Below are 27,720 nucleotides of genomic sequence, written 5' to 3'. Positions count from 1 at the left end.
AATGGTCTATCAAGGCCATTAATATTTATAATGCATCACCAACTTAGCCATTGTCTGGCCAATCCATCAAAGAGTATTTTGAGTATTTTGGCAGGAGTGTAATCCATTTGTGTGCTGCGTTTGAACACTGTTACGTGACAGTAGGAACATTGTGTGTGTGTTAATGTTTCCTCTGCTGGATTGTGCTTTGAAAAGAGCTGGACATGTTCATATTACTGACTGTGAGAACTTTTCAACAAATAAATGCTTCTTAAGTAGGTTGGAAGTAGATTTGATTACTTAAATAGCTGGCTTTGATTAAAACCCATTGCAAAGAACAAAATGTCATTATTTCTGCATTCTTGTGTAGAGTAGTGCATGATTATTTAGGAAGCCGCTTACATTTATATAGAACTGAACATTTTGCAAGTATCTAGCTTATCTACGTTGTTATTGGTTCTGATTCTTGAAACAATGTAGTGGAAGTCCGTTCTCCTCTAGGTGTGCTCATTTGGAATTCCAGCCCAAGGGGGTTTCTCATACATATTTGTACAGTGCCAATATCTGCTTTTTTTGCACTGACACTGGCTTCTGACTCAACACATTGGGGTTGATTGTGATGAAAAAAGATTGAACCCCTCCCAGCTCCTCTAATCCCTGGTCCTCCCCATATTAAAAAAGGGCTAAGTGGGGATGAATCATGATTATTTGATCTATCTACTGAAAGACAGTGTGCAAAGTACTGTTTATGCATTTCTTTCTTGAGAATTTGCCAAAGGTTTCTGTGCCCCCCCCCCCATGAATTTGGCGCTGCCGGTATCCGGCAAGACTGTGTTAATGAGTTGAGGGAGGGGAAAGGCGTGTAGGATATCTTGCTCCCCTTAGCAGTCTTGCACTTCTGCCCAGGAGTATAGTAAATGCCCCCCATTTATACTGCTTTAGTGATCACACTCACAGGTATTGGGTAATTATCATTGTCCCCAGTAGAAGATGCCCAAATGAGCTGCAGAATTCATTAGAGTTAAAATATGAAATATGAAATCTATGAATTATCAGTCCTGTTCCAGAAAGTTAACAACTCAGAGCAGGGGTCCCCAGCCTTTTTTTTTTTTAACAATGAGTCACATTCTAATGTAAAAAGAGTTGGGGAGCAACATGAAAAAAGTCTGTGGAGATGCCAAATAAGGGCTCCAAGATAGGAATTAAAAATTAAGCACCATTGAGGCCACTGGGAGCAACATCCAAAGTGTTGGTGAGCAACATGTTACTCCCGATCCACTGGTTGGGGATCACTGGCTTAGAGGGTAGTAAAGGGGAAGTATTGGCATAATAACAACCAAATTCCCATGTGTAATATAAACTTTCAACAAGATTGTGCAATGTGCATTTTTGTAATCTTGACCACTACTGTTGTGTACATATGTTCAATGTCTTATACATATCTTTAATAACAAGATTCATTAGAGAGCACTGGAACATCCTGCAATCATTTCTGTTTGCGATGTTTGAGTTGCATTGCTGGATAAGAAGCTGTTTCAAGAGTGGGCGATATACTGTGAGTGGGAAATAATTCAAGGCATGCTGAGAAACGCCTCGTAAATCCATGACGAATGTCTGCCTTTGCAAGACTTATGCAGGGTTCATTAGGTGAAGAATGACATTTAACAAAGAAAAGGTTATCTAGTAGGCCAAATGGAGTGAAATCAATCAGAAAGAACCAGCTAAAAGGCTATTGCAGGTTGTTCATTGATAGATATATGATTTGCCTCTGGTTTCCGAAACTTAATGCTCCATTTAACTTGAAGAGAATTAAGTTGGGAAAACAGAGAAAATCTCATTGAAACCATTAGAGTTTCCCAGGTTATGTGCTTTTAAAATGTTGGTGTTTAAAATAATTTAGTAATATATATTGGCTGACTTTTCCACTGCACCAACCAGCAAAAAAACAAAACAAACAAAACATGGGGGTATTACCAAGGTTCAACGACCTTTGACAGTAATATGAAAGTCTCTGAGAGTTGCATGCAGTGCTGGGGAAAGTACTAACTGGCAATAAAGGCAACACTACTTGGCCAGGTGCTACATGTACCCTCCCCAGACAGTACCAACTTCCTGATCCACACTCTTACAACAACTCCACTCAATCGACTCCACTCCCCTGCCACAGCACTCCCTCTGATAGTTACCAACTCCAGGCTCCCCAAAACACCCAGAAAATTACCTGCTTCAGAAACATACTGTACATTCATTTCAAGACCCTGCTTAAACCTTTACTCTTTTCTACCACCAATATTCTTAGGGTTTGTTTCCCCGTTGTTAGTTTCTTGGGCCAAATTGAACAAGACTGTGCCAAAACGTCAGACAAGAAGATAAAGTATAAAATCACAATATTACAGGTATGGGATATATTATCCAGAAACCTGTTTCCGAGTTATTTCTTAGTCCAACCCTCACAAGGTCCATTTTAAGAAAAGTATTTTTATACACATTTTTCAATAATAAAACAGTACCTTGTTTTTGATGGTGGATAAGCTGCATATTGCCATATTGGTGGCAAAACAATTAAATTGTTTCTTTTTGATGTTTTTAGTAGGCTTAAGGCATGGTCAAATTACAGTGAGAACCTATATCTGAAAACCCCAAGTTTCCAAGCATTCCAGATAACAGATCCCATACCTGCTTTTAAATGGTAGTGTTGAGTTCTCTTTTCTTTTTTTCAGTATTAATTTAGTCTTTAAAATGCAGGACTTATTTTGAACCTATGTCTCTGATTATTGCTACATGTGCCAGTGTACACAGGCAGCATCTTCAGCCTTTCACTGCAGTGCAATCATTATAATGAGCTGGGGGTGAGCAAGTGCTGAGACTAGAGAGTCATTTTACACCTAATGACTGGAGTGAATGTCGTGCACTTGATTAAGAAAAGTAATGCTTTGCCTGTCTATCATCACTGCCTAGCATAAGTGTGCATAATGATAAATGGAGTGCCAAAACACAGGGCTTATCTCATATTCAAATTGATATATTGAATGAAATACACAATTAGAATGTATTACCATGTCATATTCAAATTGCACACAGCTTTATACAGTCAAATTGGATAGCTTAAAGAAAGTTAGGTAAACTTGACTTTTCTTTAATTGTATGAATGCCATTGAATTTGTCTTGCACTTTTTGCTGCATTCGTTTTCACAGATAAGGTAAGGTATCCTGAGAAAAAAACATGTTATATTCTTTATAAAGATGAACTTTGTCCATTTGTGACTGTTTGTGCATGTGGACATTATATGACTGAATGCAACAAAGGGTTCTATTCTCTCATCCAAGACGAGCTCAACTTGCTTATAAAACACCAGACCCCGGAGTGCAGTGGCCCTTTGTATCTCGGGCACCTATTTGCAGTGTTATTTCATCTTAACACATTTTAAATTTTGAAATGGCAATACCATTTTCCAAGGACCATCCTTCCATCCTTCCATCTGTGAGGAGGACAACAAGTTCTGTCTTTTGTAGTGTATAGCTCTATAATGTTCATAATGTTTATGAACTGCTTCCTTCCTTACCTGCATTTCCATTTAACAAACTTCTTTCTTCCCAGACACATGGCCTTCTCTTTGTAAAAAACATATCTGTCTTTTTAGGTGGTTCCATTTGGAAAACAGAATGTTATTTATATGCTAATTGGTATTGTGTTGTGGGACTCTTTAACTGAGAAGTTAAACCGTTTCAGAGATTATTGTAGTTAACTGACATTGCAATTCTATGCTATTAGTGTCTGCTAAAGCTCACCTTGCTTATGTAATGCAGTTTTGGGTGCCAGTCCATAGGAAAACTAACTAAAAATAAACGAAATAACGAAAAACAATATGATTTAACTAAGAGGAATCATACCCTCACAGGGCATTGACTGTTGGGAAAGTGTTTACACATCGACACATTTATCAAAGCATATAGATATGTTAACCACTTACCTGATAGCTCAGTGCTCCTGAAATCTGCTTTGTATGACTGCACAAGCACCACTGAGTGCCTATCCTCTTCTTCCAACTCTCCTTTCTTCAACAACCAATGTGCAGTAGAGTAAATATCTGGCTTTTCTGATAAAGTTTTGCCCCCCCCCCCTTGACTGCACATGCGCAACCACGTGAAGAAAGAAGAAGTTGGAAGAGGATTGCTCTATAGTGCTCACTGAGAAGAACCTTGGGCCGGTGCAGTTTTTTGTTGAGCACTGGTACAAGATATCAGGTAAGTGATTTTTGGAACCCCAGTGTTTAAAGCTTTCTTTTTTCTTTAACAGGCTTTACAGAAGTTCCAGTGCCAACTTTGCTTAGCACTACTTAACATGCTTTCTCTTCTTTGTCACGCAGTATCCTGAACTCATTTGTCTGTTGTCAACAGATAAACTAAGCTTTGCCAATGCAATCTAAAAGTTATCATAGTCTGATTCATTAAAAAAACATAAACCAATGTATTAAAAAATAAAGAAATTTAAGTTTCAACAGAATAAAATGTATTATTGAAATCAAAGAGCATTAGCCACAGAATTGTGCCACATTTGTGTAAACAAGTACTCCAGAATTACTTTATTTGCTTTTACATAAGCATCACCTCTGATTTTCTAGCTTTAATTTTTATTTTATAAAGTAAGCTACTAAATTTCTTAATGTAAAGATCTTGTACTAAGGAATGCACAAGAAAAACCAACAAGCCGTGTCATATGTGATAGATCACATACACTTGGCATGGGCAAGGCTGCTGTCATTACAGTTGGGAAAACTAGTGACATATGTCATTCCCCTCGCTCCCCAGGGTGCAGGTGTCTGAAATAAATCTGTTGGAATAACTGTGAAAATCACTTCTGTATAATGAGGAGCTTGGTTTGTCTGCTTTTGACCTTCTCAGTTACAGTTGAAGCGCACAAAGTTGAATGAGACTCATTTGTTATCAAACTACATATCCCAGCATTCACAGGAAGATGCTGATTTTCAATTCCATCCAAAGTCTGCCAGATCACATTGAATTCATGAATTGGTGAGGTGCTGAAGAAGTTCAAAATGCTCTCAGTCAATGCATGGTTCAGGCTATATATTTAATCCAAGATCTACATCTTAAGTAGTTTAGTGTTAAAACAAATGCCTTTGATGTGGATAATGCTCAAGCTTAAATATTGTTCAGTAATGAATACTGAAACACAATCCAAATTTTAAATACTTTATCATACAAGGTTATCTGAATGTGGTCATCAAAGCATGATTCTAAGCAAGGTTTTAGCTTTTTTATGAGATTTTGGCAATCTGAGACCACCAATTCACTCAACTCTGTTAATGAAAGTAAGGCAGTTGCTTTCTTGGCCAACTTTATGGCAGCTTATGCTTGTATGCATAAATACACTGCAAAATGTATCTGTATAATACATCCTAGCTTACATTTAGAGAAAAAATAATAACACTCTACTATAAATAAGCTTTAGTTTCCCAGGACAAAACTAAAACACTAAATAGTTTTAAGCAGGTCACAGGAAGTACCGTGTCTGCTAACATGGTTGATCGTTGGCTATTATAGACAACCATGTTAATGATATCTATTGCCAAATATACCTGTAAGTTAAATTGGGAATTCATTTGGAAATGCAAATGAATGTAGTTTTAAATATGACCCATAAAATAAGGAAAGGCTTATAGTCATTTCAGGTTTGTTCAATTGAAATGTCTTTATTGCTGGCTTTTAGGTGTTGCTAGTGCAAAACTCCAACAATAAATATGGGGCTTATGTAATAACATGGATACAGTTTATCTCCGTTCACTAATGCATAGTTGACAATTAGCTTTTACCTGTTTAATGAATCAAGAATGAAGAATAGCAAATGTCCGGTTTTTACTGAAATGGGAGAAACTTTGCCCATGGTATTATACACTGAATATTTCAGAGAAGATGGGGTTTTTCAGCAGGACTTGAATTAGGAGTTACATTTTAAGGCAGTGCATGCCTTAATCTTTAGTGAATGATCTTTGTAAATCTCAGATATAAAAAAAATATGCAGCCAAGAACAGTATCTGACTCAGAGGGGTGCTTGAATTTGTAGATCAGTGTTAACTGAAAGCCCTCCAGGGTTTTCCTGACATAATCTATAAAAAATATATCTACTAAAGAATGCCTCAATTACTAATGAGTAAATTAGTACTTTTAACAAGGACATTTTTGACCATAGGACCTGCTCAGAGGGAGATGCCCTCTCTGCCCTATAATAGCCCAGCTGTGTTCCCCAACTGAACAGATTGTGAGTGCTCAGGTATAAATGAGAGTAGTTGTGCACCACCATTAGAAGTGCTGTGGCTTAGAACAAATATGCCACAGAAAATGGATTCTGCTTTGTCCTTCAGCAAGATTATCTTGAGAAAACCACTCTGTGCAGCCCTAATGATGATTCACAGGGGAAGGCAGGCGGCCTTTTTCATTTGATTATCTTGTCTTTGTAGAATTGATATAAAGTAACTTTTAAGCCAATCACAATGGAGAGCGCGCCAACACAACATTTTCCTGTGACAGAACAAGATTGAAGGCAGTGTCTGGAGAGCTGGGAAGAAGTGCATTCTGCACAGACACAAATGGGATTTTTTTTTTTTATTTTAAATGATCTCCTTGGATGCTTTAAAGGGCAGTGATGTTTAAAAGATGCCAAGAATGCACTTAACAATTTGTGTATCTTGTTTAAATGTTCTGCTTTTCCGCATATCAGTGCAATAGGAAGAGCTGGCTCCATTTGAGCTTTCTGTATACACACAGTGTTAGGCAAACTTCAGTACTCAATATTTCTTACTTTATGAGTCTTCTCTTGAATGCAAGCTATGAATCATAAAAAAAAATAAAAAAAATAAAGCTATTTCTTATCTGTGTCATGTGTCAGACAAAATGTATTTCCACCTACTGTGCAAGAATAGAAGCCTTAAACACCCAGACAGTGATTTGAGATAGTAATACAATGTATTTGCTGGCAGTAAATGGAACTAGATAGTTGGAGCATTGTGTAAAATCACCAGCCATTTTTCCTGGCGCTGCAGGTGGGTGGTCCAACAATACACACCAAACTGATACTTGAGCATCTGGCTTTGTTAGGTTAGTGCTGCATTTTGAAAATAGAACCCAAACAGGACTGGTTTTAGGTCACAGCACATTTTTTTTTAAAAAATCTGCTCATTCAATGGATATGGTTATTCACAGGAACAGGGAAAGAGATTTCAGAAATAAGAAATTGAAACAAAGGATAAGCCTTCAATGATAAGGCACTTATTCTCTTGAAAACTATACAGATTTTGCATTATCTGGTAATCTTTTTGCTTCTGTTGTACTTATTATGTGGAGTGCCACTAAACCTTCACAGTTATGTTATTGCATACTTAACATGGGTGTATGAATGGATAGTATACATTTATATAGCTCTTCTTGTGCACTCAACTCTACACATATCATACAATGCATACAATGTGAGAGTAAATTAAACCTAAATAAATAATAAAGATGAATAAATGTTACATCAAAGAATGGAAGGAGGGCCCTGCATATAGAGTTTACAATTTTGCCATATAGTTCATTGCCATAACACAATGATAGCTTGTGATTGCCGACATTCACAGTAGCTTGAGCACTTCTTGGTAAGTGGCAAAATTCAATTGTATCCTATGCTGGGTGTCTACGTGCTGTTAAAAGGTGCAGGCTGGCTGAAGGGATGCTTAGTAGTTCTCCAGAGAAGGAGGGCAAAATCTTTGTTTTGAAAACGCGTAAATTGTTCATGATTGTTAAAATAATCAGAGAGAACATGTTGCAGCTTCTGTACTTTAAATGGGATGAATATAATGTTTTCAATGGTTAATTGTTATCAAATGTTCCAGTAGTACCGTATATACTCGAGTATAAGCCGAGTTTTTCAGACCACAAAATATGCTGAAAAACTCTACCTCGGCTTATACTCGGGTCAAGGTGTCCAAGAATAGTCGCCGGCGTCCAAGAATAGTCTCCAAAAAAATTCGCCGGCGTCCAAGAATGGTCGCCGGCATCCAAAAACGAGACGCCGGCAACTCCAATGGGAGCATACATTTTTTGATTGAAACTTACCAGAAGCTGCTGCATTTATCACCCTAGGCTTATATTCAAGTCAATAAGCTTTCCCAGTTTTTGGAGGTAAAATAAGGTATCTCGGCTTATACTCGGGACGGCTTATACTCGAGTATATACGGTACCTTTTGTAGCATAAGTTACGGAATCCCCTTTTAAAGGGGTTGTTCACCTTCAAACAACTAGTTGTTTCCAGAAAGATCACCAAAAATAATGACTTTTTCCAATTACTTTCTATTTTCTATGTTTAATTGTTTTTCTACTATTGAAGTGTAAAGTGCCATTTTTCACCTGCTAATCACACGCAGCGGTTCGTTTCCGAAGTCGCCCAAAGTTGCCTCGCGTTTTTTCATTTTAGCCGGCGCATATTCAGGGAAGGCGTTTGGGGAGATTGGTCGCCGCAAAAACGAGACGATTAGTCGCCAGGCGACCAAATCTCCCCAAAACGCCCTGTGTGGCCTGACCCTATAGCAGCTCTGGGAAGGGGGGTCGCCGACCCTGTAAACTGTTCTAAATTGATACATTTCTTATCTTTGTCCCAGCTGAGCAGAATCCCTGGGTTTCATTACAGGCAGCAGTTAGAGTTGATACATTAGTTGCCAATACTCCAGAAATGCTGCTGAGAAATGTATCAACTAAGGGGGTTATTTATCAAGGTCCGAATTTATCTCAATATCGGCTGCTACAAACTCCGATCTAACCCGCTCGGGTTTTTAATGCTTATTTATTATTACATTTTCCCAAAAATTTGCTAAACGGGAAAAGTTCCGATTTTCACAATTTTTTCGTGAATTTTCCCCGAAATCTCCGAATTTTTCGGAGTTTTCACCCGAAAGCTCCGAAAAAATTGTGACATTGCCCGAAACCCCCGACACAACCGAAAAACAATGGGACTGTTCCCATTGACTTTTATGCAACCTCGGCTGGTTTGAGATGCCGTGTTTTTATATTCGGGCTTTTTAGCCCTCAGGGTTTAATAAAAGTCAGATTTTATAAAAAAAAAATCACAAATTTTTCAGATTTCGGGTAATTTCGTGTATTCAGAGCTTAGTAAATAACCCCCTAAGAGTCTGCACCTGGATCACTGAGCTGCCAGACTGAAACACCAGGGACATTAAACTTTAAAGTTTGTAAAAGCAGTAAAAAAAAAATAATGGAAAACAACTGAACTGAAATAAGTGTTTGGAAGGTGAACACCCCCTTTATCTCTCTTATTGGTGAAAGGTGGAGATAGTCCCTCTGAGTCAAACAGAACGTAAGAGATTGCATGTAAGGATGTGTCTAGTTAGCCCAGGCTTCTTAGGCTAATGTCAGGGATAACTAATGACACAAGGGCCTAAAAGTCTTTATATATTCAGCACTATGTAGATAGGTCAGCTAGTGTAAGGGTAGATCCTGTGGAACCTAAGTGGGTGAGAGATATTGGTAGAAAAGCTAGCTGAGTCTCCACAAAGGTAAAAAAGAGAAAAAAGGGGATTGTAAACCAGTGGCACTTTAAGGGGCAGATTTACATAGGGTCAAATATCGAGGGTTAATTAACCCTCGATATTCAACTGCCGAATGTAAATCCATTGACTTCGAATATCGAAGTCGAAGGATTTACCGCAAATAGTTTGATCAAACGATCGAACGAAGATTCTTTCGATTCGAAGGATTTTAATCCATCGATCGAACGATTTTTCTTCAACCTAAAAATTGTTAGAAAGCCTATGGGGACCTTCTCCATAGGCTAACATGGCACCTCGGGAGGTTTTAGGTGGCGAAGTAGGAGGTCGAAGTTTTTTTTAAAGAGACAGTACTTCGACTATCGAATGGTCGAAAAGTCAAATGATTTTTAGTTTGAATCGTTCGATTCGAAGTCAAAGTCGTAGTCGTAGTCGAAGGTCGAATTAGCCAATTCGATGGTCGAAGTAGCCAAAAAAAAGCCATTCAAAATTCGTAGTTTTTTTTATTCTATTCCTTCACTCGAGCTAAGTAAATGGGCCCCTAAGTGTCTGAGTCTCAGTGACAGGCGAGGGCTTGCCAGCTCATTGTATAGCATTGTCAGCAGTGTCTGTTTATATGTTCCTCATCCTGATCCTGATTCCCATTAGGTCAAGAGGGCATCTGGGAGGAAATGAGTCTCACAACAGCTTAAAAGGGTTGTTGTTCACTTTTGTGATAACATTTATTATGATGTACAGGGTGCTATTCTGAGACAATTTGCGATTGGTTTTCATTTTTTATTATTTGTGGCTTTTGAATGAGAGACTGGAATATGAATAGGATATGGGCTGAATAGAAAGATGAGTAATAAAAAGTAGCAGTAAGAATACATTTGTAGCCTTACCGAGCATTTGTTTTTTAGATCGGTTCATTGACCCTCATTTCAAAGAAGAATAATGCAAATAATTAAAAAAACCTCTAAAAGTAAATAATAAAGACCAATCGAAAAGTTGCTTTGCTTAGAATTGCCCATTTTATAACATACTAAAAGTTAACTTAAAAGTGAATCACCCCTTTAATTATACTATTGATAAAGTGCAAACAATAACAGTGTTTCTGAGTTTCTCTGCATTAATTCAACATGTAACATTATAGGCCCTGTGACTTACCTGTGCCTCAGGCATCACTCCTAGACTGGAAGCTTTACAGGGCAAGGACTCATTGTGCCTATTCTGTGTATATTGCAGCATAGTAATATTATACAGTTATATTACAATATAGATGATATTTCATATTAGTAGTTTTTAGCAGTCTACTTGTATTTATTTATTGAGTTTTGTGAGTGTCACAATATACTGCTCACTTATCCACAAAGATCTGAACGTTCTGCTGGAAAATTCATTCAGTATCATCTGACCTTTAGCGGCACTCAAAGTCTACAGTACGGTTTGAGGCCTCATTTATCGTTGTTCTACCTTTATCAGCATATTAACATCAAATAAATGTTGAAATATGTAATGTTAAAGGTTAGCCTTAATGATGCAATAAATGGAGGTCACAGTTTTAAGTACTTAGGACTCTATCTGACATTTAAGCAGTGGAATATCCATAACTGAACTAGATTTAAACCTACATTATAGAAATATTTCCCATACCATTCCATTTAGGGGTTTCCCTGCAGCTTGAGTGCCATGTAAGTGCTGTATGAATTATAAGTGCCATATTGACGTCAATGGAAGTGAGCACAGGGCACAGGTCTAATGTCTAAATCAGGATTTTTTCATCAGTATTGCCAGTAATAGCTATGTAGCTGAGCACAGGACATTTCCTTTGATTATAACAAAGATGGGGAACCTGCCAACTTCTAGTTGTGGTGCAGCTCTGATCCTTTCACTGACTGATCAATGTTTGTAGGCAAAGAAATCTGTTACTTCATCAACCACTGAAAGGCTGATTATTACGTGCTAAATGCTATTGATTCTCACCAAATGCTAATTTCCTCCATTAATTGTTGTTATTACTCACTTGTGCAGCACTTCCCAGACTGCACTAAGGTTCTGCATTAACATCATTTTTTTACTGTCTGGGAAAATATCCATTGGCTGTTTGGCCATTTTTTGAGCACATTTATTAAAGGTCACGTTGCACATTTGTTTGGTGCAAAAAACCTTTTCTTTCACTGATCAATTTCTCTTGCTTCTTTCTGACAGCTTAAAAAAACACAGTGCTTAAATTGTAACCAAATGGCACATCATGGTTTTAATGTAACTACGCTTGCACATGAATTCTCAATTTTCTTTACCTTTGGGGTAATTGTACCTCTAATTCTAGTGCAATTCACGTGAATATTTTCAAACTTGAGAAAAATCAAATAATGAAAAAAATTCTGTGACATTTCTTAAAATGCAACTAGTGATAAAAATGTTAAATTTTGATTACTTTCCACTTAAAGTTGGTCTTCAGCATACCAATTACTATGTGTAATAACATAGGTACTATACAGTATATGCTTGGGGGGGGGATGGTTTTCATATACATTCTATAATCCTGTATATTGTATAAGGTCAGATATAGGGATGAGCACATTTTTTCACCTGAAGGTGTAATTTAAAAAAAAAATTGGACCAATACTTTCCTCAAGTCACATTTCTACTTCCCCCCATATATTGTTTTTTCCTTTCACCTTTCCTCCTCATTTTTTCCTGATACATTGCCTTTCTCTCCACCTCTACTCCAGCTCCTACATGCCTTTTTCTTTATTCAGTAAATTACAATTGTTCTTCCCCTTATTTTATTGCCATGACTTCCTCTACTTCAAAACCTCCTACATCCTTATCCACTCTTCTTTATTAATTGCTGCCTTACTGAATGTTTCCTTCTTAATGTCATGTGTCATAACCCACATTGGCTTCTACTTATATTACACAGTCCTTCATTTGGACACTCAACGATTTTGAAATTGCAAAATACAATTATATACTTGAGGACTGTGTCCTGCTCATTTGAGCATATTAAGCATATGTAGTCAAGACTGCCGTGTCTTTAGCTGATATTTTATTCCATTCCCACTTGAAAGTAACCTACATTATAGCCCTTAACGGAAGCACAAATACCTATTTAATGTATCTGCCCCCACTCTTCATATATGCATATTTTAACTTTGCATGTGCCCCTGACAAAATAAATTTTGGTAGACTGGTGTGCCCTGTTCATTCTACTTTACATATGTTATATTTATGGCGGCTGTCAGGCAGCGAGCACCCAGAGTTTTAATATTTATTAATATGGTGTGCAAAATTTATATACAGGTATAGGATCCCTTATCCAAATTACAGAATGGCTGTCTCCCATAGACTCCATTTTATCCAAATAATCCAATTTTTTAAAAATGATTTCCTTTTTCTCTGTAATTATAAAACAGTAGCTTGTTCTTGATCCTAACTAAGATAAAATTAATCCTTATTGGAAGCAGAACAGCCTATTGAGTTTATTTCATGTTTAAATGAATTTCTAGTAGACTTAAGGCATGAAGACCCAAACTACGGAAAGATCCATTATCCGGAAAACCCCAGGTCCCGAGCATTCTGGATAACAGGTCCCATACCTGTACTACTACTCTTCATATATGTCATCCTCTTGAAAAAATACATACTTTCACATTGATCCATTATGTATATGGAATACATGTATGTATTATTAGCAATGTTCATTCAATAGATTCATTAACAGTGCTATTAGCCACTTTGTAGCACAGATGTGTTGCAAACTTTAAATGAAAGGTAAATTAATTGGCTGCCGTTTCTGTTCCTTTGTTTCACACCAAGCTGAGCTTTAACAAAAGAGAAGAACTTTCTCTGTTCAATTGACCTTCCTTTATGAAGCCAGGGCCATTAACAACCGATACATTTTACCCAAATAATGCCGCTTGTTTATAAAAGCATGGATGAAGTTTAAGCGGACAGCAGGTATTCAAATCCTTATCTTCTCTCCTGCCAAGCTGCTCGTTCGCATTTTTTAGTTTGTCCAAACCAATGAGGTGGCAAACATTTACACCATCCCTGCAAAGAGCTTTTTCATATTCAAATAAAGCTATTATCTCTGCCTTGAGTTTCAATAGTTTTATACTCATCCTCTGGAGTATTCCTCTCGGCACTGCCATCTAATCAGCTTTAGCTTTTAATTAAACAGCTGTCATTTGCTTCCTAATTCTACTTCGACCTGATGTTCTATTAAATTTTAATTTACGCTAGGCTGGATAAGGAATATATTCCTTCAGACAACAAAGGAATACTATTAACTAGGTTACTGTTGTAATTAAAAAATACACTGGGCACAGTACTGGCATATTCAGGTAGAGAAGCGATTTAAGGAACAATTTAATTTAAAATTTTCTTTTGCATTGATGGTTATTTACTAAAATATTTGACCATAATTATTGCCATTCAATATAAGTTTCAAACAAGGACATTATTTTAAAGGGTATTTGTTTATATTCTGTTCTCATTCAGTTAGGAAAAAACTACAAAATACAAACAACTATTTGGTAACTGTATGTTACATGACTAAGTAAAAACTTTGGCTCAAATTTTTTTATTTATAAAAAAATAACATCAGGTACAGAGAATAGCAGTTTAAAAGTTCCAATTAGTTTAACAGATAAATAGGATACCTAGTACTGGTAAAATATTAAAACAATGGCAGTTAAACAATGGCAGAAAGGATATCACTAAGCTCTGAATGTAACTGATGACATCACTAAGCACTGTTTAGAAGGTTATCATTTACAGGATATTCATGGCTCTTTTGTATTATATAACTTTATTAAACTTGTTCACATATACATGTTCACATATACATGTTGCAAGGGTAAAAAAGAAGCAATTCCATTTATTGCAGGGAGCTGAAAGACAACAGGAACATGTTCTTAGCCCTGCACTAACAACTGGTGCATCCAGGGTCGAACTGGACATTGGGGGCCCACCGGGTACCAACCTCCGGATGCCCAGGCTGAATGCCCAAACTCTGGCACAGGGGGAGCATTGCGCAAACTCCGGCACAAGGGGAGAATGTGCGAACTCCGATTCGCATGTGCAAAAAGCCGGTGCGCTCCTCTGCAAATTGTTTTTCTTTTAGGGACGGGCAGATTGGATTCTGGGGTTTGGGCCCATGAGGGTTGGGGCCCACCGGGTTTTTTCCCAGTGTCCCGTCGGCTCAGTCCGACCCTGGGTGCATCAGGTTCCTAAACTACTAAGCATATAAACTGTTTCCAAAAATGTTCTACATTAGGAAAAGGATTTCTACGTGAAAAAGAATGTTCCTGTTGCCTTTCAGGTAGTCAGGTTGTTTATTTGCCATTGCAAACCAGTTTTATACTGTCTCCAGCACACACGCAATGACCACAACAAACAGTTACACAGCACAGTAGTTAGTGCTGTTTACAGATCTTTTATGCTGTAAGATATAGGGGCTCATTCATTAAACCATGATTTTTTCTGGTCCAGTTTTTTAAGGGGAAAACTAGAATTTTTTGATGAAAAACTTGCAGTGAAAACTCGAGTTTTTGGAGCATCAATCGTATGATTCGAATTGATGCTTGATTTTGTCATAATGTTTTGTCGCTCTAATGTTTTTGGGAAAAATTATTGATAAATGAGTTAAAATCGTGGATGGGAGTTTGGCCAGATTTTTTGTAAAAAAAAAAATGAGATTCATTTGAGTTTCAGTAAATGTGCCCCTTAAAGTTCACCATTTTATTAATGCCAAACTGTTATAATCATGTGATTACTATGATGATTACTGGTTTATAAGAAATATTACTAGAATGGTGCATCAGGTAAAAGTGCTGGTGCATCAGATAAAAGTTTGTATCTCAGCTGTGCACATTGGTTCCTTCTGCAGTAGCAGAGCAGGACGTGTTTCTGTAAAATATGATCTTACAGGAAACAAATTATAAGAGCTGAACTTATTCTAATATAAAAATTTTATTAGGGGGTGCATGATAACTCTGTACCTCATACATATACTCATTGAAACTGATAAGAATTGGGATTTTTGCTAAGATTGCTAACAGAACGATAGGAGGAGCACAGGTTCAGGTCTTTGTTCTCTATGTTGGTTCATATGTGCAGTGTAAAGGGCTCTTTTGGCAGAATAGTTTCTGTATAACTACTAAGATGTAAAAATGTGGTATTATTAACAGTCAACCAAGGGGACTAAAATATACTGACCAAGCAAGATCTCTTTAGATGAATAGAAACTTATAAGAAGAGTCACTGATTTATCTGTGTGTATTTTTGGAAAGCTTTTTAAATTAATAGAAAATAGGCTTTTATGTAGATGTACTTGAGTGCTGTGCCAGATACATATTATACTTTAATACACAGAGATTGAGTGACTGGTTTTAGAATATACAGTATGTATACAAGCCTGCTGCAAATATTACTTGTCTTGTAAAGATTTCTTGGAATAGCTAGAAAATGGGTCCATTTTTTTGGGGCTGTATTCCCAACTTTACTGTATTTATTGGTTTAAGTGTTACATAAATATAGTACTTATTAAGTTAAGTTATGATGATTCATTGACCAATGCAGTCAAAGGAAACCTTTGTTTAATATAAGGCATACAAGTTTACATACTGTACATTATTGTTTTGTATAACTGCAGTAGAAAAGAAACCATATTTCCAAGGTTCTGTCGATGCTTTCAAAGCTCTCTTGAAGAAATCAGTTTCATATTTTTCCCCGAGTGCTATCACAAATGTTGCTTTACTTGCCAGCTGTGTTTTCACATAAAAGGCTTCTGCTGACCTTCAGTGGCAATTATGCATTAGAAACCCATCACATTCTCCTTTGGTCAAAGAATGACAGGTCTACAAATTTCAAATGGTTTTAAATGTTTTGCATGGACAACTTCAGTATGTGAGGGAGGTGCTGCAATAACTCTTGCCTGATTACTTGTAATGTTTTGCCTCACAGCTTGGCATATGTTGGATAAAGGTAGTGTTTACGCTGTTCCTTGTACTTGCTCATGTGCACAGTCCTGTCTACAGGATCCAAAACAGTAAATGAACTATACAGGTAATTCACTGTTATATGCAATTGAATGATGTCTTCCTGAATTGAAAACTCTAAGGGAGTTAAGTGTGTTAGGTTTTGCTTATGCTTAATTTAAGATCCAAAGAGCATTAAATATGTTAGCAATGTATAAAAGAATGACTGCTTTCCAGAGATGTCATGTTAATCGGACAAACCAAGATTCAAACAAAGAGACAAACCTCCGAAAAGGTGAGACTACAGTATGCAGTATGACCATGTGCAAAACAAACTGAACAAAATGAGATTTAGCAAAGAAAAAATTAGGAAACAGATACACATGAGAGTAAGAGATGCCCGCCACGGCGCTCCTCTTCTTCAACTCCTATAACTTAGGGACGCGCATGGCGCGCATTCCTCTTATTTATAGGCGCAGGCGCGCTGGCGTAAATGTATTTAAAGTGCCAGTTTATATTTTTCATTGCCCATTATAGGTTCATTCCTTGTGAGTTCCTAGTGCCTTTCTGAGTTAATTCCTGTCTAATATCTGATACCTGTTGTGACCCCTGCCTGTTTTGACGATCCTGACTTCTGAAATCCTGACCCTGCCTGTATCTGTATACCTTCTGATTGATCTCCTGGTTTGACCCCTGCCTGTCTGACTCTGCTTGTATTCTGCCTGCCCCAGACCCGGCCTGTATTGACTACTGTTTCTGTCTACACCTTGTACTGTGACCTTCTGCCCAAAGACTTTGCTTTACGGCCGTGGCCCTTCTCGTCCAGAACCCTTTGCTTGGCATCTCTCTTAGTAAGACCTGGCGGCATCCGATTAGCCGAGGGCTCCTCCCGAGGTAAAAGGCGGCTGTTAAAGGCAGAAGCAAGAGCCGAGAACAGGGTGCTTAGCATTGGTTCTGGATTTAGGGTGCTGACCGTGACACTGTTTTTTTAAAAGTAGGGACAACTGAACTTTTTTGCAGTGAAATTAAGGCATAGTTGGAAAAAAATAACACATACATCATTATTATGTGCCCATTGAATTCAAAATCAACCTATGGGTTCTGACCCTTCTATTTCCCACCATGCCACTACATTTAGACAGATTATTTCACATAAATGTTTGCAGACGCCTGAATATAAATTGTAATTATGGCAGAGATATCTGAAATGTTTGAAACCTGGGATTTGTATGGAATTAGTCAAAGTCATAGGTAACATTGGTCAGTCTAGTTTGTGAAGAACTTCAACTGCTTTCCACCCACTGCTGTGGGGGACAGCTGTGCAAGCATTTAATAAATAAAACAAAAATTATATAGTGAAATTATATGGGTTTTCCTAACAAACCTGAGTGTAAATTATGTCACCAAGGAACGATACTGGTGGAAAATAGCTTTTTTTGAATGGTGCTTACATCTCACAACTAAAGGGATGGCAGGTTGTAGTAAATTTTTAAAAATGATTTCCTTTTTCTCCTTAATAATAAAACCGTAGCTTGTACTTGATCCCAACTAAGATATAATTAATTCTTACTGGAAGCAAAACCAGCCTATTGGGTTTATTTAAAGTTTAAATGAATTTCTAGTAGACATAAGGCATGATGACCCAAAATTACAGAAAGATCCGTTATCCGGAAAACCCCAGGTCCCGAGCATTCTGGATAACAGGTCCCATACCAAACAGAGCATGAAGGCACCTATGGTCCTAGACAGTGGTACAGAAACAAGTAAAGCTTATCAGTCTTTCTCATTATACTGTGTTAACTGGCATTAAACTGTTTTGAAAATAATTCATACATGGTTATCTTCAGTATTTTAAAGCAGAAGAGCGTCATATGCCATAAGAAGAAAAAACACATTCAGTACTTGCACAGAATATCATTAAGAGACCTTATTTCACTGTTACCTTTGCTGGATGGGGCAGAGAGTTCAGCTCATTTAAACTAATTAATCAAACTGCAGCCGCACAGAGGTTTAAATGAAGCCTCAGCTAATGGAGTCATTAGCATGCCAGTTGTATAAATTCATCAACGAAGCAGATAACATATTATCTGATGGTCAGCGAGACATGGGAATATTTTGTGGCTTGTGAAACATTACACAGTCGAGCGCTGGCAATCAGTTATTGCTTGTGTTTGCAGATTCGGGGCCCTAAAGGTAACTAACTACATTGTATAACATTGCAAAACATCTCTTCCATCTGCCAAAGTCTGTCTTCACAGATAAAAGGCAATTTATATTCAGTCAAGTACTCACACCCTTGTCTGCATTGTCACCTATTTGCTTCATTTGTATACCTCTAATATGGGATTAAAAGGGGACACATGTTGCTTTTTAATTACATTGATATATATACGTATATAGGTATGGGACCTGTTATATATTAGAAAATCATGTAAACATCAAATAAACCCAATAGGCTGATTTTGCTTCCAATAAGGATTAATTATATCTTAGTTGGGATCAAGTACCGAGAAAAAGGAAAATTAAAATTAAGTATATGGGAGATGGCCTTTCCATTCTTTCTGGATATCTGATTTCCAGATATACCTATATATGCAGTATATATATATATATATATATATATATATATATATATATATATATATATATATATTTATCTATACTAGGGTTTAATGTTGCTTGATTTTTTCCAGTCTCAGTATTTTGGGTACCAGGTTGTTTAAGAAGTTTTCAACTAGGGATGCACCGAATCCACAATTTTGGATTCGGCCGAACCCCCGAATACCGAACCGAATCCGAATGGGAAAATATTTTTTACTTCCTTGTTTTCTGACAAAAAGTAATGCAATTTCCCTCCCGCCCCTAATTTGCATATGTAAATTAGGATTCGGATTCGGTTCGGCCGGGAAGAAGGATTCAGCCGAATCCAAATCATGCTGAAAAAGGCAGAATCCTGGATTCGGTGCATCCCTATTATCAACTGAACTGACAGTTTGAATTGGTGAATAAACATGATTTTTTACCTTGCATTCCTGCCTTGGTGTAGCCTCATTACATACTGGGGATTTCTTCTCTAGAGTCTTTTTCTCATTTCGAGATTTTTTTTATATCCTCTGGAGGTTTACCATTAACTTAACTGTGGGGTCTATCATGCCAGGAATACATTTATGTATGTATTGTACTATTACTTGAGATTATACATTATTTCTTACTTATGTAACAAATATGGGTTCTACAATGCAGTGCTAGTAGCCGCCATCTCTCATGTACAGTCTGAGAGAGCAACTACAAGTTGCAATGGTTGACTGGTAATAGGAATATTTTGGGAAATCTTAATTATAAAAGCAAAATGTAAAATTAAAAGGAACAATACTTTCATTTATAGAGTTATGTAAAGCAATGGCAAATGCATGTCCTTGACACTATATATATATATATATATATATATATATATATATATATATATATATATATATATATATATATATATATATATATATATATATATATATATATATATATATAGTGTACCCTAAAAGATGTACCAGTCTAAAATTCTGCTGTAGACTGCTAATTGCTGATTAGGTTCTATAGATCACTACTCTGAGGCAAATTAGTAAATTCTTATATGTAGTCAAGCCTACCAAGTCGTTTTTATAAACTATCTTGTCTTCTTGTTAAACCTTGGTAGGCTTGACTAAGCTTACAAATAAGAATTCACTTTGCTAACAGAAAGGATGAATAGTAGTATTGTGTAGAAAAAATATGTCAACAGACTTTAACTCAAATGTATTGCCAGGTGTCACTTATGTGATGAACAATGTAGCAGCTGGTTCTTACTGTATTTAAGGTATTCTCTAAGTTCCTTTTATGTTTGACAATATTAAGAATTCCCAAAGTGTGTTTGGATTCTCGCTTTCTATTCTAAGCTTAAACGCTGCCTTTTTATAAAGAAAATAGACATTATTGCTAAAATGTCATAATGCAGTATTTATTATAGAGATTAAGGTCATTATCGGTATCTTCCTTTTCTAGTATTTTTTGATTTGTTTTACAGAAGCAACAGCTGTCTGTGAGTATTATTAACTTGTAGAAGAATCTGGGTAGCCTTGAGCCTGAAAAAGGCTTTATTGGGGAACTTAAAATGGCAGGGCTACTGGACTGATGTTTCTATTTTGCAGCCCATGAAGAGAAACATCAATTTAGTCTTTAAGATATTTGGTGAATACCCTTACTGAAAATAAAAAAGAGAAACTTTAGAGCACACTTAATAATTAAATATATGAAATTGAGGAGTCCAAATAGGTTTTTTTTTGTTTGGTTGCTCATGAATACCCTATACCCTTTTTGGCTGCACTTTACTGTGCTGCTTTTTGACTCCCTGGTTGGGCAATCTCATGCTTACACACATATATGGAGAATTTTTAAGTGATCACACATAATTGGTTTCAAACACCAGCAGGTAAAAAAAACAAGACCAAAAACTCAATGGATATAGCATCATAAATGAGCTGCTTCTTTCTTGTGTTTCTTGCAAGATTACTATTCAGAGTGTTCAAGACAAGGAATCCCATTATGAAATTGTTAGAGGGAACAAAATAGCTGTATAACAGAAGCATTAAGGGGCTGATTTATATCTTTATAAAAATTAGTCCTATAAAAATTTAAGAGTAGTTTTAGTCTTAGTAGCTGGCATGAAAAGGATTGCAAACGTGGGGTTCACTCATTAAATTAGTGGATCAATTAAATTAAACACCGGATCAATTGTTCTAACAACTGCTTGTGACCTTGGGGAAGTGTCATAAACTGCTGCCGTCTCAGGCACCAGAAACTTGAGTAATAAGTTGAACATCTAATGATTCTAGCTGTGCTTTGAACAGTCTGTATGAGATGGCACTCATTTACAAACATTGACAAGGGGTACACATATAAAGTTGTGTAAAAGTTGCACAGCAATACAATTTCCTACAAAGTTCAGCTTCTATGGGTGCAGATCAACCTAAGAAAAGAATCAGGCCCAGATTTGTGGAAAGGCTACAGAGACCTGGGCCAAGGGCAGCAGAATTTTAGGGGGGTGGCATGGCGCCCAACTACACCCGCATTGGTTCAGAAGCACTGGTGATTCGCACAAGATACAATCATTTTTAAAATTTCCAGTGCACCAATCCCCAGTACTCTGGACCCGATGCTGAAGTTGATCATGTGCACAAAGGAAGGGGAGGGGACTTGGGTGATGAACGGCAGTGGGCCTAGGAGTTAAAAGCATTGTATAATGTCTGATACATATATGCCTGTGATAGCAAGACCATGGGTAAAATATGTGAACAGCCAAATGAGTCTAGTAATCTCATGTAAAAACTATCATAGTTAGTAAAAGTGTACAGGTTTCTACTTTCTACTTTTATTCAACAGACATTCTCTGTACACGTTTACTACACCTATGGAGTTTTTTTTCTATTAAAATCAATGGACATGATCTCATCCGTCAAAGTTTAACATAAGAAAACTTCCATAGATTGTAATGCATAATAATGCCTGCTAGAAATATATTCTGCTTGTTTCACTTTCGTGCTTTTAGTCAGGCTGAGAAGTTGACCTGATGCTTTATTTCTATATGCAGGACACAGAACTTCTAAATACAGCCATCCTGACAGGAAGGGCAGTGTCGGTCCCTGTGAAGGTGGTGGCTGTGCAGCAGGATGGTTCTGTGATTGATGTATCTGACTTCTCCGAGTGCAAGTCAGCAGATGAAGATGTCATAAAGGTGAGTGTTCTTCTCAGATAATAGCCGTCAACCAGCTGCCACAGTCTGCCCTGCAATCTCTATACCTTGGATTCTTTTCAATGATAATATATTGTATAAATTCAAGACTATTATCATCTACAAATCCCAACAGACCAATCAATGAGTTTTAAACGCTGTTAGGCTATAACATTGCGTCTATACATATGTATTACATAAACGTTTTGAAGAAATAGTTCTTTTCCATCTGTAAACGTCATTATCTTGCGTATGTTACCTAGGGAACCTGCTGTGTCACTTCATGAATACAAGGGGTTAACGATACTACCATGTGGATATGATTCCTCCCATTCATAGTGTCGACTGCTGCTGCTGATAATCTGCTAATAATGCAGAAACTCCCACTGGAAACAAATAGTAGTTCAAGTTACAATTTTTCATTGTAATTGCTTCAGTCTAAATTGGACCCTGGCCATCCCATCCTGTTATTGATTCTTGAGATCCAGTCTCGGTGTCTTTTTTTTTTTTTCATTTAAGTCTGTAAAATACTGATCTTTTTCCCTGAGATATATAAAATAAAAAATGTTTTATATACACCTTATTGGGCACTGAAAAAAGAGAAAGTAGGGACCTTTCCTCCGAAAAAGAAAAAAACTGAGATGACATTATCAAATAAATGGGTACATTTTGTATCTGTCTTGGTAAGAATTAACCTAATTTTAGCTTTTTGGAAGATTCATTTCCAGAAAACTGTGCACCAGAAATCAATTGTGGTAATAGAGCTCAACAGTCTCAGAACAATTGCAGAACAGTAGAAAGGCAGCCATGCTGCTGTGTGTAGCAACTCATGTGTTCATGGCTGCCTAAAGGGTACTATGATGGTTTGGTAGAGCTATAGGCTAGAAAGGCAAAAACAATAGTGTATTGGGCAGAGTTGCAATTAAAAACAGTAAAAACTTAATGAAATCTAGGGAAAATAGCAAGAAGAAGATATTTATACATTTGCTATTTGAGATTTTGATTTGACAAATACAAAGGGAAAATTGATTGTGGTTGGACAAAATCCAATTTCATGCCATGCCTCCTGCCATGGATAGGAATGAAATCTCCCTCTCAACACTCATGACGGGTGGTTTTGTAGCCTGAAAGTGCACATTTCATTCACATTCATTTGAGTGGTAGGAGGCATGGTGGTATCTGGAAAAACACCAGGAGAGAACTATTACTTTAGCCATAGTACACAGCCACTAAAAGACCTAGAACATACACTGGTCAAAACTATTATTCTTTTTAATGTATACTAACTTGTCTGTTTTTGGAGTGTGAAAGAAACAGAGGACCCAAAAGAATTCCACACAGACACAAGGAGAACATACAAATTCCTTGCAGATAGTGCCTAAACTGGAATTAGATTAGGATTCCACCACAGTAATGCAGAAAAAGTGTGCTTTTGGTTCACATTTATCTAGCAGATACCAGATAAGTTATGCAGGAAACAATAGGTTGAAATATTTTATAGCAATACAAAAAGAAGAAAAAAAGATTAACCCTTAAAGTTGCACCACCCCGTCATAACATCCGATGACTCAAGGAACACATTGGTTAAAACTTAACTTTTAATAAATAAATTAAGAAACGTAAGTCCAGAAGAGCATTTAAAATACGGTTAGGAACAGGGAGACAAAGAACCCAGATCCAATTAGGCAAAAAGTACACAGTATGGGGTGAGTATTGGGATGTCGATTGGTGACCAACCAACCTGCCAGACTTGGCATATAAATGCCCGTGAGTTGCGTCTGATCTAGATTAGTTAGCCATATGGTAAATTAAACCTTATATAAGAGCTTCCATACCTTGGTATAACTGCCACCCCTTCACCCTCAGGCGCACCCTCCCATTTCCATGGAGTAGAAATATATATACCAAACACCCCGAATTAAATCAGGCAGTACGTATACAAATATTGCCAAACTTGGCATACAGGTGCTGGTAGGTAGCAGAGCTCAATTAGTAAGTCGTGTGCTAGGCTAAAGACTTCCAAAAATCGCTTTGAAGTTTGATGCACCACCCCTTCACCCTCAAGCGCACCCTCCCATTGCCATGGTGAGCAACCTAAGTTGTTATATTAATTGTGGTTCGCAAAGGAGTCCAAATTCTATCCCAATAATAGAGGTTCCGTCGATTACCCACCCCTTCACCCTCAGAGCTTCCCACCCATTAATGCCGTGGAGCAAGAGCCTAAAAAATATTTTAGTTTGATTCGGTCCCCCTGCCTAACAAAGCTAAAATGAATGAAATATTTTATATGCAGATGCTGGATAGACAGATATTCTGGCTCATTTGTCAATGGTGCAGGCACAAGTGTTAGAACAAAATGTGCCCCTTAAATCCCATATATATTGCACTGTACCAGGAAGATTTAATGTTACAGCAGAGTACAAATCAGATCCAAGATGCAGAACTTCGCTCACACGTGTAAGGGATACCGGTACTTAATACCTGCATTTTTCATTCAGTCCTGTGCCCGTAGCATCCTCTGGCACTCCTGTCTTACATGTCCTGAATAACATACAAGGTAGAGGTATCCAAATCCTGACCAAATTCAATATTATACATTGCAGTTCTATATAGCGTACATAAACAAGTACATGCTTTGCGCTTCAGATCCTGTATTCCCACAGAAATGTTTTTTATAGCTAGCCCTTGTATTGTAAATAAAACCCATAATCTTTATATGTAAATAACATATTAGCCTCTGTTACTGACCCTTTAGAAGAGCACATGGATGTTGATTATCTTAAGTAGTTTGAAGACATACCCTAACCCTAATTAAGTAAATGAATTAAATATAATCAGACATTAATTACACATGCATACTTTAGCTGAGCAAACAATAACAAACTGCTGCTGCTATGGATCTTCCACAACTTGCCTACAAAACACTAGAACAAAACAATGTACAAGATAAATCCCTCTTGTACATGCCCTGGTAACTTATGCAATTTATAAATGTCTTATGAAAAAGAAGTGGGGAAAAAAGAAGAATTAATCCTCAGTACACAGCGGTTGTCTAGAAATGCAGACAGTGGTGTCACCATCCCTAATTCTAATACAAATGTAATGCTAAGGCATATCTAGAGTGTGAAACGAGTAAGTGGTTGAATTTGAAGTCTTTGCTGAGTTCTTGTGAAAGTCAGATAGGCCAGGTAAGGACAGGCAATTCTGAAACGTGATCAGACAAACTAAGCTAGGTCAGGACATCTAGAAGAATAAATGTGAACAGGATGAACAGGCCATATCAGTGAAGACAGCTCTCAGGAGCTTGGTCAGAACAAGCTAGGTCTAGTACATCATGGTGTCAGAAAAGTAGAACAATAGCAGCCTAGATCACCAGGGAACAATGTAATTTATTAGCACAGGAGGGATGATAGCAGATCGTCTCAGTCTGGCATGTTTGCTTTGTGTTCAAGACAGTGTAGAAGCAGCCAAGTTCTGGAATGTTTTAATTTAACAGGATGCAGATGGCTTAGCATACATGTAGAACAGTTACAGCATGGAAACCGGGATAACAGCATTCACAATCTAAATTATCATTAAAGGTAATGTAACCAAATGCAAGACAGCCACTGCATAGGTCATCCCACCAACACCCAGCTGATGTCATGCATTTTGTATCTTGGCCCAACAGGCTATGTTACTTCAAAACAGACCACATACTGTAGCTAAATTCTAGAATGAAAATTTGCTAGTGAACATATAGACATATATATATATATTACATAGGGCTTCTATTTAGAATCTGTGTTTGAGCCCCTTTGTTTTACAAAAAACAATAGAGGTTGCTTTTACAGGATCCTCAGCCTACAAGACAGCTATAGCACTCTACAAATGTTAACCCCTGTAAAAAAAAAAAATTCCCTTCATGCATGGAGATTTGTATTTAACAGGAGGTCATGTGGGTGTCATCATAAATATAAATAAGGAATTACAGTCATGCTTTATAACTGGGATATGAGTGTGTTGCTTGTACACTGTACATGAATCACAAGAGTGGAGAAAATGAAGGAAAGACGGAAAAAGTATAAAATATAAAGTATACATTTAAACTGATTCTGATTCTGTCATGGGAAAACATGTTATTTTTTACAAAATATATCAGTTATCCATTTTTCAAAAAAGCATATTTTTTTGTTTTGAAATCTAACATGGTGCAAGACATGTTGACAGTTTCCCAGGTGCCTCCAGCCTCCAGTCTCCAGTCATGTGACTTGTGCTCTGATTTACTTCAAGTCACTATTTATTGCTGCAGTGCAAGTTGGACTGATATCAACCCCCCCCCCCCCGCAGCCCATCAGCAGAAATATGGGAATATAACAGCTCCCCAGTAGATATATCAGTTAATAGTAAAAATCTGGTAAAAGTCCCACTGCAACTAGTGATGGGCGAATTTATTCGCCAGGCGCGAATTCGCGGCGAATTTGCGCGATTCGCCGCCAGCGAATAAATTTGCGAAACGCCCGCGAAAATTTGAGGCCAAAATACGCCGGCTCAAAAAAAAATTTTCCAAAAAAAACGACGCCGGCGCCAAAAACGGGCGCCGGCGTCGAAAAAATGGGCGCCGGCGTCAAAAACGGGCGCCGGCGTCAAAAACGAGACGCCGGCGCTATTTCGCGAATTTTTCGCCGTTTCACGAATTTCGCGCGAAATTCACTAATTTTTCGGCGAAGCAAAACGGCGCAAATTCGCCCATCACTAACTGCAACTCTTTCGTTACATTGAAAGCACATGACCAGGCAAAGTGAACTGAAATTGCTGCCTACACACTAATATTGCTATAAAACAATACACTTATTGGTTCAGTAAGTATTTAAGCATCTACAAATGAATAACTAAATAAAATATCAAATGTGTCAAAAGGATGACACTGATAACACAAAAGGAGGTTTGTCATTTTAAGCATATTGTCCATCAGAGTTTCTAGTAGTGAGGTACTATTACTGCACAATTATGGCAGACCCCTCATATAGGAACACATTGGGCACATACTTGTACAGCAAAATGTTATGATGTAAAAAAGGTTTAACTTCTGGTGTCATTGTCTCTTTAAGTAAAGTCTGATGATTTTAATAAGTGCACAGAATTATCATCTCCATAGCACTGGGGCTAATTTATCTTTCTGCTGTCTCAGTAGTGCTGGATTTTACAGTCCTTTGTATTAATCTCCTGGTAAGGACCTTGGCCTTTTAACCAGACTTACATTGTTTGCTGTCTGCCCATGACTTTTGACCCATTTACTGGACTCTGCCTGCTGATTCCGCAGTCATTGTTTGTATGTATACTCAAATTCTGTTTGCAACTATTGTTCTGGTTGCACCTGTTTTATTAAAGGAAAACTATACCCCCAAAATGAATACTTAAGCAACAGATAGTTTATATCAAATTGAATGACATATTAAAGAATCTTACCAAACTGGAA

General features: G+C 37.3%; 1 protein-coding gene across 1 annotated transcript in view; it reads left to right on the top strand.

Moving 5' to 3' along the window:
- The window catches only part of LOC108716396 (transmembrane protein 132B), a 313,047-nt gene that overhangs the window by 226,094 nt on the left and 59,233 nt on the right, over positions 1-27,720 (top strand). Inside the window, exon 5 of the mRNA XM_018262490.2 lies at positions 22,122-22,265. Within this exon, the coding sequence (XP_018117979.1) occupies positions 22,122-22,265 (144 nt within the window). The remainder of the gene's footprint in view (positions 1-22,121; positions 22,266-27,720) is intronic.

This window comes from Xenopus laevis, chromosome 1L (genome assembly GCF_017654675.1).
Source record: "Xenopus laevis strain J_2021 chromosome 1L, Xenopus_laevis_v10.1, whole genome shotgun sequence".
In the NCBI taxonomy this organism is placed as follows: Eukaryota; Metazoa; Chordata; class Amphibia; order Anura; family Pipidae; genus Xenopus; species Xenopus laevis.
Note: the sequence above shows the minus strand (reverse complement) of the source record. Positions and strands in the feature narration are given on the sequence as shown.